Source organism: Harpia harpyja, chromosome 2 (genome assembly GCF_026419915.1).
Source record: "Harpia harpyja isolate bHarHar1 chromosome 2, bHarHar1 primary haplotype, whole genome shotgun sequence".
Lineage (NCBI taxonomy): Eukaryota > Metazoa > Chordata > Aves > Accipitriformes > Accipitridae > Harpia > Harpia harpyja.
In genome coordinates, this window is record NC_068941.1 from 14,193,042 (window position 1) to 14,210,283 (window position 17,242).

The 17,242-nt window shown below is 36.6% G+C and overlaps 1 protein-coding gene across 2 annotated transcripts in view; it reads left to right on the forward strand.

Moving 5' to 3' along the window:
• Positions 1-17,242, forward strand: part of NAA15 (N-alpha-acetyltransferase 15, NatA auxiliary subunit) — a 41,516-nt gene that overhangs the window by 9,674 nt on the left and 14,600 nt on the right. For both annotated transcript variants that reach the window (XM_052815666.1, XM_052815675.1), the window contains exons 2-12: positions 4,339-4,423; positions 5,297-5,401; positions 6,135-6,292; positions 8,876-9,010; positions 9,178-9,331; positions 11,701-11,820; positions 12,486-12,581; positions 12,718-12,824; positions 13,250-13,322; positions 15,136-15,305; positions 15,990-16,142. In XM_052815666.1, coding sequence (XP_052671626.1) covers positions 4,339-4,423; positions 5,297-5,401; positions 6,135-6,292; positions 8,876-9,010; positions 9,178-9,331; positions 11,701-11,820; positions 12,486-12,581; positions 12,718-12,824; positions 13,250-13,322; positions 15,136-15,305; positions 15,990-16,142 — 1,356 coding nt within the window. The remainder of the gene's footprint in view (positions 1-4,338; positions 4,424-5,296; positions 5,402-6,134; positions 6,293-8,875; positions 9,011-9,177; positions 9,332-11,700; positions 11,821-12,485; positions 12,582-12,717; positions 12,825-13,249; positions 13,323-15,135; positions 15,306-15,989; positions 16,143-17,242) is intronic.

Sequence of the window (17,242 nt, forward strand, 5' to 3'; positions counted from 1 at the left end):
GCGTAACCGGAGCAGTTGCTTTAGAATCCAAGTCAGTCCTATTTGCTAGCTGTAGGTTTGATAACAAGGTTTAGAAAGTAGATACACTAGGGAGGGAAGATTCAAAACCGGAAAACTGGGGTGAGGGGGGAGCAAACTCCATGTAGCTGTTAGCTGTTCAGATGTAGGTAAGCTGTAAACAGTGAAGTCTTTTCACCTTTCTTTATGGCAGCCATCGAGGAAGAAATGCGGAGGAAATCATTCACACTTGGCATGCTGAGCCATGTGTACGTGTAAGATATTTGCTGGCCAAAGACTGATTCTGCACAGATGCCCTAATACAGCTTAGGGATCCAAAGACCAGAACATGAGCCCTCCTTCCACCTTAGACTTGGGATTCTGGAGAATATGGGCTGCTTTGTTCATTATAATTTCACCGTCAGTCTCTTGTCTCGTAATCACCATGCATTCAGATCCATTGAATAAATACTTGGTGGTACGGGAGTGGTGCAGATATAAATTCTCTCCTACCTGCTATGGTCTTGCATGATTTTGAAGGAGTCATACTGTCTGCCTCATCTTATTAATTCTTTGTAGAATTGTATTAAAGCAGGTGCTATCTTCTTGCTATAAATATAGAAAATGAGTTAAAGGTTATAAAAAGAATCTTTGTGTGTTTGGAGTAGGCTGTAATTCTGGCCACAGCATGTATAGAAAAGCTTGTTAGATATCTTAAAAGATCTAGTAACTTATTAAAGGAAAAGCTTTGAAGGGCAGCAAATGTGTAATAGAGGTTCCGTGCTGATGGGGAGTCAGATTCTTTTCTTTTAAAGCATTAGCCTTAACCTTACTTCTTAGAAGTTTAGCTTTTATGTTTTCTAATTGCATGATGTCACAAGCTGTAGCTGGAACACTTGTCTGTCAAGCATCACAAGCAGGCTCTGACTGCTGGCTTTGGAAATGTATATGTGCAGGAGTTTAGCTTAGAGGAGGCAACTGTGCTCTTTTAGCGGTCTCTGGAACAGAGATGTATGTTACTTCTGCAGAACAGCTGTCCCAAAGTAAGGGTTGGAGGCCTGGGAATGACTACTACAAGCTATTTATCTGGGAGGAAACAAACTACCCAGACGAAGACAATTTCTGCTTCTAGCAAGCCTGTATCTTTATGTCCCAAGAATACTTGAGATGTCACCATTCCTGCTTCTGTGATTTTTTTTTTTTTTTTTTTTTTAATTATTACTACTGGGGTTTTTTTCTCTTCTTGCTCGGAAACTATTGACTCCCTTAAGGATTTTCTCTCCCATGCTCATCTTTCCTTGTGTTATTCTTTTTGTTCTTCCTTTCCCCTTTTCAATATTTACTGTCTCCTTTTTCTTAAATTATTTTTCTTTCATGTTTCTGTTCCTTGAAGCCACAGATTCACCAAGGTTTCTGCCAGCCATGGTGGCGTATGCTGCATTCCTGACTTCCTTCTCTCTCTCTCTCTCTCACATCTTTGGAGAAGGACATAGGTGTATGCATGGCTTCAAGTAGTGGAGTCTCAGTGATGCTGTTGGACCCACTTTGATGAAATAATCTTCTTTTCTGAAGAAGGACAAAACATGAACTCAATTTCATTTGTTCCCTTCCTTCCACTGTCAAAACATACAATGTGTACATGGAATACATACATAGAATAAGAAAACTCATAAAATGACACAATTTGAAATGTTTCCATTAACAGAATGAAATAGGCTCGACATATTAACCTGAAAGGTTGGAGAAGTTGTATATAGGAAATCAGTCCAACTTGTCTTGATCTAGAAACACCTGAAAATGGAGGCCTATGATACTTCACTGGGGGATATATGCAGCTATGGCTAGTTCCTCATTTGGTACTTCAGGTGATACAAGTACATGATCAGTTCCTGATAATTTATTGGTCCTATCCAGTGTTCTCTGGGTCGATGGGAACCTTTCTGTAGATGTAAGTGGATATAAACTCGTAAATTTTTCCTCCCTGCAGCCTAAAGGGAGGATTTATTACAATTCTCAGTGAGTTTACTCTGTTACACAAAGTACCTTGCATCTTAAGTTCTGTGTTACTCCGAGAAGAATCTATGTGCAAATATTTCCTGTCTCTAGCATATATACCATCTTGGCTGACTTTCCTTAAACCTCAAGGTGAAAGACTGGTTGTTAGAGTATGTAAAATGGAACTGTTCAGAGATAAGATTTCATGTTCATAGCCAGCATCTGAGCAGCTGTACTTAAAGGCAAATTGCGAAACCCCAAAGTACCCTTTCTGCTTGTGACAGTGCGTTAGTTGCACTGGAGATGTGTTCTTAAGTTCCTGTGGCTGCACCACTTCTGTGACAGGTTTTGCTGCTCTCACACCCACCTAGGTGGGAGCAAATGGCAGTTCTACTTTCAGGGAGGAGGCCTGGGCGGTAACTTATGTGAGTGATGATTTCAATCAAAAAAAAAAAAAAAAAAGGCTTGATCCTGTTGTGTTGTCACCTGTAAGCTCTCTGTCAGCTCTGACCAGTGGCTGATTAAAGTGACTCAGCCAGCTACTTGAAAGCAGGTAGTGACTAAAAGGTGTAAATAATAACCAGTCAAGTTTAATAAAAAAGAAAAAAAGATGCCTATACAGATTTCCTCTTACCTAACCCTTAATCTTCCTTTGCTAGGTGGTTGCCCTGCTAACTTTTCCTGTCCTTGGTGATGGAGTGAGTTGTCTTTTGGAGGTGTTCAAAGTCAAGGTTGGACAGGGCTTTGAGCAACCTGATGTAGTGAAAGCCATGGGCAGGGACATTGGACTAGATGATCTTTGAAGGTCCCTTCCAATTCAAACCATTCTATCATTCTTTTGTTGGCATGTTCCTCTCTGAGTCCATCTTGCTTTGGATGCTCTCTCTGATCATCTTCCTTCTCCTCCTCCTCTTTCCTTTCCCATGATTCCCTTTCTCCAAAGGGTGGTGACAGGATAAGGGGGAGCAAGGTCCTTGGTTTGTGATGCCTCTTGGTCTTCAGCCTTGATATTGCAGCTGTATGACTTCAGTACCTAGAAAATAATACATCCACTTACTGGTGTACCAGTGTTGCAAAAGCAACATAAAGCAGACAAGTTGAGGTAGATACACCATTTTCTTTTTTAAGCATTTCCATAACATTTGTGTAACTTCTAAAGTTTTATTTTTAGAACTTTGTGCCTGATGGGAGGACCTGTTGGGCCTGCCCCTCCTAACTTTTTTTGATGGGAGTGCTTAGAGGACAAATGGTGTCCATACGTGCCTATGAATGCTCTTGTGTAGTTAATTTGGAGCAGTGTGAGGAAAGGTAGAATCCTGAACAACAACTTATTTAGGAGGACTTGAACGCTGTCGGCTGCACCCAGTTTTACACTCCTGTCAGCCATCCTGCCACCAGAACTGGTCAACTAGCGTTAGTGAGATCCTGTTATGAGTGACTTCCTAGTTACCATAGGATTTGGGTCTGTGCTCAAGCAATGTGTGTTTCTTTACTCTTATACTCAAGTCGGGCCATTGGTATTACAGTAAAATGAAACCTAAGAAATTCCTAGCATTTGCTTAAGTGATTTAAAGTGAATGAATTGGTGTTTACAACATTACATCTTCCTCCTTTGGCTTCTATTTAAAGATGAGCATGGGGAGTGGATTGACAGAAGTAAAATGCTAAAACTGGTTTTAAAAGTTCATGCTGTGTGCCATTTTGCATTGCAGTCGCCTTGCATAATGAAATGAGACTCAAACACAAGGAAATTGTTAGATTTGGATTTAATAAAACTGTAGAGGAATGTTTTAATTTCCAGTATGGCAAGATAATGTTAGCATATACCAGTTTTGAAAGTTTGGATGTATGTGAGATATATGTGGTATTCAAATTGATCGCAAGACGTTGCTTTCAGAGATAGTTTAAGCCAAGTTCCAGTGATTTAATTTTCTTTCCTGCCTGTATGGTTGTTGGAGGTTGTCTCGTGGTGTTTCTGTGAAAGAGAATTGAGCCAAAGTGAGTTGAATGCTTACCAAGATACGTTATGATATAAGGTTTGCCTTTATGTTAAAGGAAGGTTGAATCTCTGTAGGCACTTATGCTTCCTGTGGTATCTTATCTGAGAAATTGCTGTATGATAACGTGTCTTCAATTATACATTTAAATTTATATTCTTACTAACATACACTGTTTTTTCTGGTGATGGAAAGAATTTTTAATCACAGGAAGCTCATTAAACAGGGTTCATTAAAATATTAGTACATTTTCTAAAAGCACTAGCTGCACTGATGCTTAATTTCAGGGGTGCAGAAATAGTTTAACTCTAAATTTTTTGAATAAATGTGCTCTGTTCTTCTTCAACAGAGGTGTTACGAACATAAGCAGTATAGAAATGGGCTGAAGTTCTGTAAACAGATCCTTTCTAACCCAAAGTTTGCAGAACATGGAGGTAAGTTTTCAAATGGCATGTGCTCTCTTTTTCCCCCTATACTTTAGGATAGAGTAATAATTTGTAAGTTTGATATTTATAGCACTTTATTGTTAAACTTTTGCCCATAAAGCAGTAAGAGCGTTCAGAAACCTGCACCATGTTAAGCACTTATTGTTGGTAAGATTTGTAATTTTAAAGACAGGTCTTACCAGTAGTCACAGCTTGCCAGTCTTTATGCTGCAAGTCTAATATTCATTATAGCACGTTGCAAGTTTCTTAATACACGTATGTATTGCTTAAATCACTTTTCAGAGGAAATTGTTATTCACTCGTGTAGAAGTGAAAGACAGAAGGAAGAGATTGAATATTGTTCAGCACTGTGGTCTGCTACTTCTTTTGAAGGAATAGTCTTATTGTAAAAGGTGTTTGTATCTTGCTGTATTTTCAATCAGCTCTTAATACCGAGTTGAGAGTTTCTTTCCGCTGTCCAGAAATGTGTTTGTTTTTTCTTTGCCAATGGTTTGGCATGGGTAGATGCGTGGAAGTCTCAGTGTTGTGAATAAATACTTGAGTAGTTACAATGCTCCTTTACTTAAAAAAAAAATCTCTCCAAGATGTTTGTAGAGCAGACAGTTTTTAGTGCCTTTAAAATAAAATGATGCTTTACTTTTTGGTGGAAGTAATGCATAGAGTTTATTGTCATGCATGATCTACTTAAGTGAATAATCTGCCAGTATTGTTTTCCATGTGAAAAAAGAATGCAAAATCTTGATGCTGATAAATTAGTCTAAATTTGCGTTTATACTGTATTTCGAGTTGCTATATTAAGCTTAAAAACCTATGAAAGTGAATAACTGGTACTTATTTAATCTTAATTTTTTTTTTTTTAAGAAACCTTGGCAATGAAAGGACTAACATTAAACTGTCTAGGGAAGAAAGAGGAAGCTTATGAACTTGTGCGTAGAGGCCTAAGGAATGACTTAAAGAGTCATGTCTGTATCCTTTTTGAAATAGGGCTTTTGCTTATGAATGAAAAAGGTTTATTTCTACAACTACTCAATTTATAGAATAGCAGCAAAAGCCAGTACCATTAGACTTCAAACTGGAAGTTCAGAATTTTAAATTTTGTTTCTAATACATAAGAATATTTTGTCTAAGCTATCCAAAGGGCAGATGCTTTGCAGCTATCTTTGCAGTCACACTTAGCTCAAATATTATTCTGGCTTGCGTTTTTTGTTTGTTTTTTTTTTTATCATCAAACTGCAATTCTAAATATATGCTGGGCTGAACTAGGCATTTAAGCATGTGATTTGCTTTAAAAACATTAGTAGTTGCCATTACGTTGATAAGGACTTGTCATACACTTAGAATGCAGGAAGTGCAAGCACTTCAGTTGTCTAATATAAGCCCTTACTCAAAAATGTGTTTGAGTAAGCCTGATAGTCTTTTCAGAGATCCTATTACTTTATTTCCTCCCCTAGTACATGAAAAATACAGTTTACAGCATGTTATATGCACCCTATGTATATAACCAGCAAAAAGTTCTCTGTCTTCAATTTGCAAGCAGTTTCTTTGTACAGCTGAGGAAAAGAGTTGTAATGATGGTAATAATGTTACTATCTGTTTATAAAACGACTTAAGAGCTTTTTACCAACTGTTCTGTCACTGCCATGTTGGATCTCTTTTCTCTGTGTTCAAATTCAGTAGAATCCTTAACAGAGTTTTCCAGGTTGGCATGTCTATGGCCTCCTTCAGAGGTCAGACAAGAAGTATGACGAAGCTATCAAATGCTATAGAAATGCACTGAAATGGGACAAAGACAATCTTCAAATCTTGAGAGATCTTTCTCTGCTACAGATTCAAATGAGGGATCTTGAAGGTTACAGGGTAAGTATACATACTGCATTTATTGTCAGCTTCTAGGGAACTGCAGCAAAGGTGGCAAATTGTTTAATGACACTTTTAAAAAAATACACGGAGTTAGATCCAGAGTGTTAAAACTATGTACTACTCAATACTTTGTGAAGGTAAAAGCAGACGTGCTACTGAGCAATTTCTATGAAGTATACTGATTTAATGGCATATTAAATGATTCTTTTTCAGCTCAGTGCAGAATTGTTTGTTTTTAATGCTGTATAATCCAGCAATGGACAATGCCCAGTCTTTTTCTTGTTTTCTTGGAAGGATCCCTGCAGGTAAAAGGCAATGTGTTCAGAAGATGACTGTTATTCAGGCAAAGGAGTTTCTATTTTTCAATAACTTTTTACCATATATCTCTCCTCCTTTAAATCAGTGGCCGCCAGTTATCAGTGGCTGCCAGTTTTCTCTTGGCAGTTGGGTAGTGGTACAAAGCAAGCAGTATGCTGCATGAAACATAATATTTTGCTTCCCAACCAACCTGGGCATTAATGACCACTCCTTTGGGTCCAAATATTTCCTTACGTTTCCTCTGAGCTGAAAGATAGTGGATCAGAACGCTTGAATATTCCTCTTCTTTCTTGATTTAATACTCAAAATGTTTAGATTACTATCTTGTTTTCTTCCATTTGTTTTGTAGTAAAGCTGAACGCAGTTTGGTAATTGGAATCCTCTTTCTGCCTGTTACTGCACACCCAGTTATTTGCTGCCTTGTGTCAGTTGTCTGTATTTGCCATGTGAGATGTTGTTTCACACTAATGAACCATTACGAGGTGGTAGGGTCATGGCTGTGATACTTCTATAAAGAAGAATACAAACTTTCTATTGTCTTCTCTACAAATGCTACTCCTAATGTAGTTAGATTATTTTTTTTTCCCGTCATCTTGAATTGCGAGCTGATGTCTAGCTTGCCAGTACCTTTATTTTTTAAAGTAGCAGCTTCTGTTCAGTGTACACATTGCAGAGATGTGTATGTGGTTCAGGGTAAGTCATAGTTGCTGACCGTGATCAATGTGTGGCTCACTTAGGGTTAGGCAGAACAATGACTATAGAAGACTTGTTTGTTTCTTACTGAGCTATCCAGGGAAAGATGACAATGGTTACCCTAAGTATTTATAATTCAAACAATAATTAACTGGAAAAAAGAAAAAAACCTTAGTTCCTCCTAAGTTACAGTTTTTGTGCCTGGAAACTTGTCCATGATTCAACTGATGTAGACTGGTGTAATAAGGTATTCCTTTTCACTGGAGAAAAAAAAAAAACAAAACAAAAAACCTTTGAGATTTTTACTTGAGAGACCTTGGATAATATTTTATGTCAGGTTTTCATCTTTTCAAATTTTCCTTGCACCTTTAAAGTTGTGGTTGTTAAAACACATTAGTTGGTCTCTTCATAGATTATTTCCTTTTCAAATTAGGGTAATGTTAGTATGCTAAGAACAAGTTTTGTTCTCAGAGCTGTGTGGAACCATCAGCTAACATAGGTCTTCAGTGAATGTATTTCCAAGTTAGGACATTTCTTAATCACTGTTTCTTTCATATTAGTAATCTAGAAATTTGACTTCTCTCTTGCTGAGACAAGATAGTCAGAACTTAGCATAGGTGCCAAAATTCATTTGCAGATGTGTGTTCTCTTGGCCTCTAGATAAAGGTGAATACAAATGTATAATTGCTAAACATACACGGAACGCATGGTTATAGAATGCATTAAGGATTAAATGTTAACATGCTTAGAAGCCAGTAATTTATGACTGATCATATGCTAGTTTCTAAGAATGTGAATTCACTCTCAAAACTGGGAATAATGTTGTGGGGTTTTTTTTTTCCTTCACTTTAACTTCCACCTTCTCCTACTTTATAAAATTTTGAGTGATCTTCATTCTAGTCAAACTGCTATAACTAGTTTTAGTTCTTTGTTAACCTCTACTTCTGACTGGGCTTTTTCAGCAGGTAGTAACTTCTTTCCTTTATTTTAAATTACTTGAAGATGCCTTTCAGGAGTCTGTAACAAAACAAGTAACAAGTTTTCCCTCAGATTAAAACAGCATGATACCAAGCAAATCTGTTGCATCTTCCAGCTGTAATTATCTTCTTGCTGAAGAATAGGGATGCACTTGCATGACCTATTTTGCCTAACAACACTTGTAATTATTTAATACATATGTACTTCCAAGGTGAATTTGAAATACCAGTATATAGTAAATGTTCTTGCAACTCAAACCAAAGTATCCGTAATTGCATTCTGTTCATAAGTGGTAAGACAGGAAAAGCACGTGTGTCATACATTAACAAAGTTAGTCTGACTCATCAGTATTCATTTGGACATGAAGTGTTATTTTGTGGTTGGTTTTTTTTTTATTCAGTCAAGACCATCGTAGTGTTTTAACATTTATTCTTTCTTTTGGTTAAAAAAAACCCAAACAACTTTGCATATAGAAAACTGATTTTTAGTGGCATTCCTTAAATATTAGAATACTGAAGACAGAGTGTTGCCTAATGGATTCTACAGAGCATCAGAATAAAGTCAGGAAAATTAGTAGCTACTTTTTTGCAGGAAACAAGATACCAATTGCTTCAGCTCCGACCTGCACAGCGAGCATCATGGATTGGTTATGCTATTGCTTACCATCTGCTGGAAGACTATGAAATGGCAGCAAAAATTTTAGAGGAATTTAGGAAGACACAGCAGGTAAGAGGAAGACATGAAATTGCTGTATGGATTGCTGCTTAAGCCAAAAATAAAACACTGCTTGCTTTCGTGATGTGAAAACTTTATGCAGTTTTAGTCAAACGAATTAAATCACAAATACATTCTAGAAGGCTGAACTTTCTCATGTGTTTTGCTTTCCTATGTAGACATCACCTGATAAAGTGGACTATGAGTACAGTGAACTGCTGCTGTATCAAAATCAAGTCCTCCGGGAGGCAGGACTATATAAAGAAGCCTTGGAGCATCTTTGTACCTATGAAAAGCAGATCTGTGATAAACTGGCTGTCGAAGAAACTAAAGGTAACTACTTTTTTGAAGATACACTTAAACGCATAGTATACAATGGAATGCCTGTACTGTCAGCTTTTCCCATCTTTTGGAACTTCATCTTTGATTTGGTTTTAGATTAATTTATTTAATTCTGCTGTGGTAGCAGACTACCTGTCTTGCAGCTGTTCAGTCCCTGTCATACTCTTCTCCCAGGTTGATAAGACATCAACAGAGTACAGACATACTGTTCTGAAACTTTCAAGCTAATGAGCATTTCACACAGATGATCCTGAATTGATGTCCTGAAATTCTGTTTGGGTAGTGTACCCACACATGTGCTACAATAGCTTTGATAGTGGTCTTGACAGGGAGACCGCTTGCTGAAAGGGCAGAATCATCTTCGGCAAAGTAGAAGGCTTTTGATTATACTCAGTCACTCTTACAGTGTATGGAAATAGGCTCTTTAGCTGGGCAACCCAGTGTAGGCTTCTGTTACTGTATTATTACAATCCTAGTGTATAATACTATAACAGAGCAGTATAATACTATATCTTATATTCCATAGCTGGAATTGCAGAGTGATAGAGGTTCGTTCTTACAGCTCTATTAACAGGTGCACTTTTTAAAAGCATGCTTTGTTCCTCTTCTGCTTGATGTTTGTACAGTCCTTCTGTGAAACTTCTAATCTATTGAAGGTATTGTTTGTTCGTGGCCCACATTGGAATCTATTCAGATTGAAGCAAAGAGAAAAAATCTTTTTACTCTATAATATTATTCATGTAGATGTTGTAGCTAGCTCCCTATTCCTGCTAACAGTAATTTCACTGTCTTGCAAAAAGAACCTAGGAATTGAGTAGTGACAGTATTACAGAAGGTGTGTGGTACTTCCTCAAAGAAGATGATTGCAGACAACTCGCCACTGTTGCTGAATACATTATTTGGTTTGCATATAAATGGAAATAGATGTAGAGATTACACTCTCACAGACCATTTTTAAGATGTAGTAGCGGGAGTTTTGGGTTTGGGGGGTGGGGGTGGTTTTTTATGACTTAGGTTTTATCTGAAAGATCTTTTGACATACAATGTGTTCTTAAGTTTTTGGTGAAGGTCTGAGGCTGGTACTGAAATAGGATTTTCAAATAGGATTTCACCAAAAAAACCCACCAAAAACCAAAACAAAACACAAAACCTTCTAGCAAGTTACCAGAAAAAAAGCACGGAAATGCGCTACAGTCTGTGTGCTTTCAACAGGGTACAACTGATTAATTTTTTGGGGCGCAGCTCCTGTTGTGTTGTTAGGTCTACTTTAGCTGCGGTGCGTACTACAGAAAAGCCTGCTAATAAATGAGTGTTGTCTACAGATTTTAAGTGTATGTGCAAAAGCCATTGTGGATGAAGTACAACTGAGAAACTGAAAATAGTATTGGCATTTGCCACCATTAGATAAAAATTATAACTTTCACCCCAGAGAAAGAATTTAGGTTTATTTTCCAGATTCTGTCATTCTCAGTGAGTGAACCATTGATGTTTTGCCTGGCATTAGATACTGCATGTAGTCCTCAAGTTATCCTATCTGTGGGAAGCAGCTTCTCTTGACAAAATTATGTGTCAGTTGCATGACATAGGGAAGAAGAGAGGTAATGCTGACTCCTATTTTCCTCTTGAAACTGGATGAGAAAATCTTACCTTAATCTAGAATGACACTGTATCACCTCTGGTGTGTAATCTTTTAGTGCCTAACATTTGCCAATAGCAAACCTTTGTAAAATATGGTTTCCCATTGTGAAAAGGGAAATTGACTTTTGTTGCAACTCCAGCATTAGCAAAGATCCTTTAAACAGTTGTTAGATCTAGACTTTACTTTTAACAGTTGCATCTTATAATGAAGTATCATTAAAAGGAAACTTGCTTGCAGAATCTTGAGAATTCATTAATCAGATCAATGGCTTGATTTAAAAAATTGAAGTTAGTTTTATGAAATACCAGACTGAAGAACCATTCTTTTATTTGCAGCTCTGCAGTTTCAGTTTGGTTTTCAAGATGCTATATACATGAAATACCGTGTACTGCTTTTAATTGCCTTCTATAGTAAAAACTGCGTTAAAGTAACCAGTCACTTCAGTAAGTGAGAAAAAAACATGTGCATCTTGCTTTTAACATTAAATTTTCAAGTAAGTTTCAAGAGTTACTGGCTGAGTTGTAGAATCGTAATTGTAGCTATTATCAAATTAAAAGCCTACCTGTCAGCTAGTTTGTGATGGCACTGTGATAATTTTTTTCTAAGAAATTAGAATCTACATGGAGTTAAGGATTATCTAATCTTTTACTGTAGAGTGATTAATATTACACTGCTTCAGTATCTTGTTACCTTAATTTAAAACTTCTTGGATTTCATACAGGAGAACTCCTGCTTCAGCTTGGCAGACTTGAAGAAGCAGTTGAAGTCTATAAAGGACTGCAAGAAAGAAATCCCGAAAACTGGGCCTACTACAAAGGCCTAGAAAAGGCACTTAAACCAGGTAATGATTTGATATGTTGTAGTAAAGAAGTTGTTTCTGCACATTTGGAATTTTTATATGGATAAAAAACTTGTATTGCTTCAAATAATAAAACTATTTTTTAGTTTTTAGTCATAGTGTGTACATATTGTCATAATGTTTCTTTAAGAAAGTCTGGAAGTATTTCTTGTATTGTTATCCTGTCTTAATTAAAAGCAAAACAACACAAAAATGCAGTAATCTTTGTGTGCGGTTGAAAGAAGAGAGTTATTTCTTAGAAGACAGTTTTAATTTAGTTTTTTTTCTTTTACTGTCTTTGTTATCTTATATCTTACGTTGTAGGTAATACAGGTTTTGGAAAAACAGACATGATTCTCCTGAACGGTTTTCTTTGTTGAAGATCTTAGCACAGTGATAATGCGGGAACTGTTTTTTAAGATGAGAGATAAGCAGTTAGTCTTCCACTGCTGGAAGAGGAATTTACAGATACTGAATACCTGAAATCATGTAGTATGGCAGTTTTAAAAAGAATAAAATGGAAATTAATGTTATTTAGGAAGTATATAGCTATTAGTTGCTATATATACTGATTCTTTTTTTAACCAGATATAAATCACTTCCCTCTCCCCGCCTTTCCCTTCTTCCTAAAAAGGAAGGAAAAAGTAAACTGTAAAATTCTGTTCCAGCTAATATGATGGAGAGGTTAAAAATCTATGAAGAGGCCTGGACTAAATACCCAAGGGGACTAGTTCCAAGAAGATTACCATTAAACTTTTTGTCGGGTAAGTGCATTTTTGCTGAGCAGGTAGTGATCAACACTCGTGTTTCTTAGATACTAATGTTTTAACAGCATAAACAGTCTGCAATTGACGAGTAATGTGTGGTAAAACAAAATCAACAGGTCTTTTTCCTCTCAAGGTGAAAAGTTTAAGGAATGTCTGGACAAGTTTCTAAGGATGAATTTCAGCAAAGGTTGCCCACCAGTCTTCAATACCTTGAGGTCATTATATAAAGACAAGGAGAAGGTAGGTTTTTCCCCCCACTTTTTACATGTTCTACCTCGTAGCTGGGATGCATTAAAGAGATGAAGGAAAATTTTTTTTTCTTCAGTGCACACTCCATCAGCACCGTTGTATATTATGGCCTAGTGTATCTAGAAAAAATCAAGTACAAGCATACATAGCCTTGTGCCAAGTTGGTAAATGTAGAAAACTAAGGTTTAGTATTTATAAGCTGTATAAGTGTTAACCGAGGGAAGCTTGGTCTTAATTTGTTAAAAAGAGAGGTGAGATTGAGTGCATTCCCATATGTATTGTAATTCCGGATATTGTACAATTCTTTTACCAAAAATAACTAGTTTGGGTAACACCAAGTAGTTCAAATTGAAACAAAAATATCATCTTGCCCACAGATTTTTTTTTTTTTTTTTTGTCTTGTCTTGCATGTGTAGGTGGCAATCATAGAAGAGCTCGTGATAGGTTATGAAACCTCTCTAAGAAGCTGCAGGTTATTTAACCCAAATGGTGAGTGCTAAGACTGTTGTACTTAATGGAAGTAGTGCCTGGTGTAAGCATTACATGACCATTCAGAGGCAGGGGATCTGGGGAGTGAGGAAATTGAGATGATGGGGTTTTTTCCTTTTTTTCCCTAACACAGAACTGAACGATAGCCATCCTTAGAATGGATTTAAGCTGTCAAATAGAAAGTCTGTATTCAAAGTCCAGTCACTTGTTCTAAAAATTTTTCATGGATCCATGAATTTGGTCATATCTTTGCAGTTTTGAGTTCAAGTATTCTATTTTCAAGACTTGGGTTTATCATTGTCCAGGAAACTGAAATTTGAAAGCGATGTTAAATCTTTAATTACAGAAATGTCAAACAAAAAGGAATAGATACTGATAGCACAGTCTTCAGGGGGATGGAGTTTTGGAGCTTTTGGTGGGGGCTGGGTTTTGTGTTCTTGGGGGTTTTGTTTGAGTTAAAAAATGTTTTCCAGGTTTTGACTGACAACTGTTTTGTTGTGAGGTATGGTTCCACATGTATTGAATCCAGGCTTCATTGTTTCTTTTCTGGTAGCTTTATGATGTTTTTTCAGTCATTTGCCCAACGGCTTCGTAACAGAAAATCTCCAAGAAAAAAACTTCTGCATAGAGTATCAACAATTTCAATACCTTGAAATTTTGGTAGATGGATTATAATGGTGTAATAATCAAGATAGCATGAATGACAATATACGTTAAAACTTTACAAGATAATCCTAATTATTAAAGATATTTTTATTAAAGTTATAACCAGTTATTTCCCTGTTTTGCAGAAACATTAATGCAATACTTCATTACGAAATTGTCACCTAAGTTGCCTGTTACAGTTTTCCCTTGAATTTAATGCTATAGGCTACAATATGGCCGCTTAATACCCATTTAAATTTGTCCGAGCTTTTCAAACGCATCTGTGCTTTTCTGGTTTAAGGAAACAGCTTACTGTTATTTCAGTTCAATTCAATATTTGCTTTGATATTAAATTTCATTCAAATAAACAATTTTCTGCTACCTTAAAATGAACAAATGCATATAATTGCATGGTTAAGTTATATCATAAACTGAAGAACCAGAATCTTCTGGTAGCACTAGAGCCCCCTCTGCATCCCGTCCCTTTTTTCCTCCCCTGCAAGGTGCTACGCTTCACAGTCAAAATTGAGTAGTGAACTTAACTTCGAAGACTTCAGTAGTAGTTTGGAATTCAAGCAGAGCGCTCTAACTTTCAAAACTGAATTGTGTATAGGAATGTTTTCTGGGATACATTTAGGTGAACAGTGATGATAAATTTGTCAAAGGTGGAGACGGAAAATCTTTTTAAAGCTAGGGTTTGGAACAGACAGCCAGTTTTGTTTAAAAATTCTCAAGTCTATGGACTGAAAACATGTAAGTGCTGAACGTACTGAAATCCTTTACATTGTTACTGTGTTTAGCAGGACTCTTTGCTATACCCTTTATCTAAAACAGTTTTAAATAAGAACTCTACATCATGCACTGCAGTCTTGCACATCTGGCTGCCGTGATTAAGGGACTAGTTGGAACAAAATGCAACTCCCTTCTGACCCACTGACTTGCTTTTCCTTACCCTTAAAACCACAGTATGAGAAGGGAACAGTATATGCTCAGGTCTTGTCAAACCATAGACTTAGAAGTTAATGGACTTACCTGGACCCAGGTGTTTGGAAGCACTCCCAGGTCTGGTATGACAGCCGGATACAGAGGTAGAATTATATGTATAGCACTCTGCTTCTGGCATGTTAATAAACTGAACAAAAACCTCTCCCAATTTTTCTCCCTCCAGATGACGGTAAAGAAGAACCTCCAACCACTTTACTCTGGGTCCAGTATTATTTGGCTCAACATTATGATAAAATTGGACAGCCATCCCTGGCTCTAGAATATATAAATGCTGCTATAGAAAGTACTCCCACTTTGATAGAACTCTTCCTTGTGAAGGCAAAAATCTATAAGGTAAGTTTGGCTTATTCTTGGTGACCAGAGGTTATTCGTTTGTTATGATGGAAGACTTTTATACATGCTTATACTTTCCTATAATGTTTTTGATATGAACGTTTGAAGTGTGAAAGCTTGTATTAAGCATGACACATGGAGAATCCATGGAAAATTACTTAGTGAGTTTTAGTGGGTTTTTAGATAAGGGTGGTGTTTGGCTACTTGGGTTTTTTACTGCATATGAATAACGCCCTATGAAGGTTTTTAAGTCAATAAAGGACAAATATACTGCAAAATGTGAATTCTCAGTTACAGTTATGTTTTTTATATTAAAAATCATACTAAAAAATTTAGTTGATGTTTTAAATGTCTTCCACCAGTTCTTACCCCCTGTTTTTTTAACAACTAATAAAAAACTAAACTAAAGAAAAAAATTTCTCAACTACACTGTGAGATTGTATCAGAATGGGATTATCCAAAGTGTTCTTTAAGCATTTTCAGGAAAAACAACTAGTGCCTATAATTCCATAATGAGGGAAAGTAATTTTTCTGCTTTTTTTCTTTAAAGATCTGTTGCCTTCCTGAAGAAAGCTATTTATTAAAAAAAGTCTAAAAAATTAACTAATTATATTAAACAGTGAGTAGATAAAACATGCATGTTTTACAATTACTGAATCTAACTTGAATTTCTATCTCTTTAAGCATGCTGGAAATATTAAAGAAGCTGCAAGGTGGATGGATGAGGCTCAGGCTTTGGACACAGCAGACAGATTTATCAACTCCAAATGTGCAAAATATATGTTGAAAGCAAACTCCATTAAAGAAGCAGAAGAAATGTGTTCTAAGTTTACGAGGGTTTGTTGCATTTAACTATAGCTCTTTTGAATAATGTGGGCCTAATCCCTTGTGGAATAACTTTGTGTGTTAACCTTCTACTCACCTTTACTATAATCTTCAAGTTCTGTTTCAGAGCAACTATGATTGCTTGCTTCACTAATGGTAGTCAGTATCAGGGTTCAAATTAATCTTGGATAAGCATGATTCCATAGTATTAAGTGAAAACTCTAAAGCTTGGATTTGATCATTTTTGCCAGATAGGAAAAACACAGCATGCCTGTTTTAGTGCTAACTTCTCAGAAAACTATTTTTTCAGAGTAGACTTTGGGTTTAACGTTGATTCTATAGGATCCTTGCAAGGTCTGATAAAGTTGCCCATGTCTCTCAGTTTTCTGTAACGGTAGTAAGTTAGAGAATTCAGACTTCTCTTGGAACAAAATTTCTGTGTGGCTACTAAGTGGGAGGGTTTCTGAGATGTCTTCCTTTTGTGAACAAGCTTTCATCCCTACGGCCATGTTTAACAGTGATGAAGGGAAGCTGCATACTGTATCTTTTTCTTTTTTCTTTTTTTTTTTAACGGCTGTTTACCCATCACCAGTTAGCTGGCAGAAAAAGTTTGGATTATGCAGATTGCTTAATTTCATGCAGCAGTTTTTGTCCCTGCAGTAACCCATTGTGATAGGTTTGATGGTCTCACAGGTTAGTTAACTTTTTTTTAATTGACTTCTCTTGCTGTTATTCTTTCATAACTGAAAGTCAAAACAGCTTAATGTAGTCTTTCCAGAATATTTGGCAAATTAGTTTTAGAATACTGGCAATATCATTTATGTGTTGTCAGCAGGAAGCAGGCAACAAGCTGTTGAAAACTACCTGGGGAAGTAAAGCCTTTTTTGTTTGTTTGTCCCGGTTTTCTCTTCTCTCTTGAAGAGCAGGGGAAACTTGGAGTAAGGTGGGTTGAATGGCGTGGGGTGGGTATTTATAAAAGGAAAGCTGAAGGTTTTTTGTGAAGTGGAGGCTGTGTGCAGGCAAACACAGAGGGAGGGAAAGTTCTGTTCTGTATAAGCTCAGTAGCCTTATGTGGAGTTTTTGATGCAAAACTCGTATGAATCTAGGTTAAT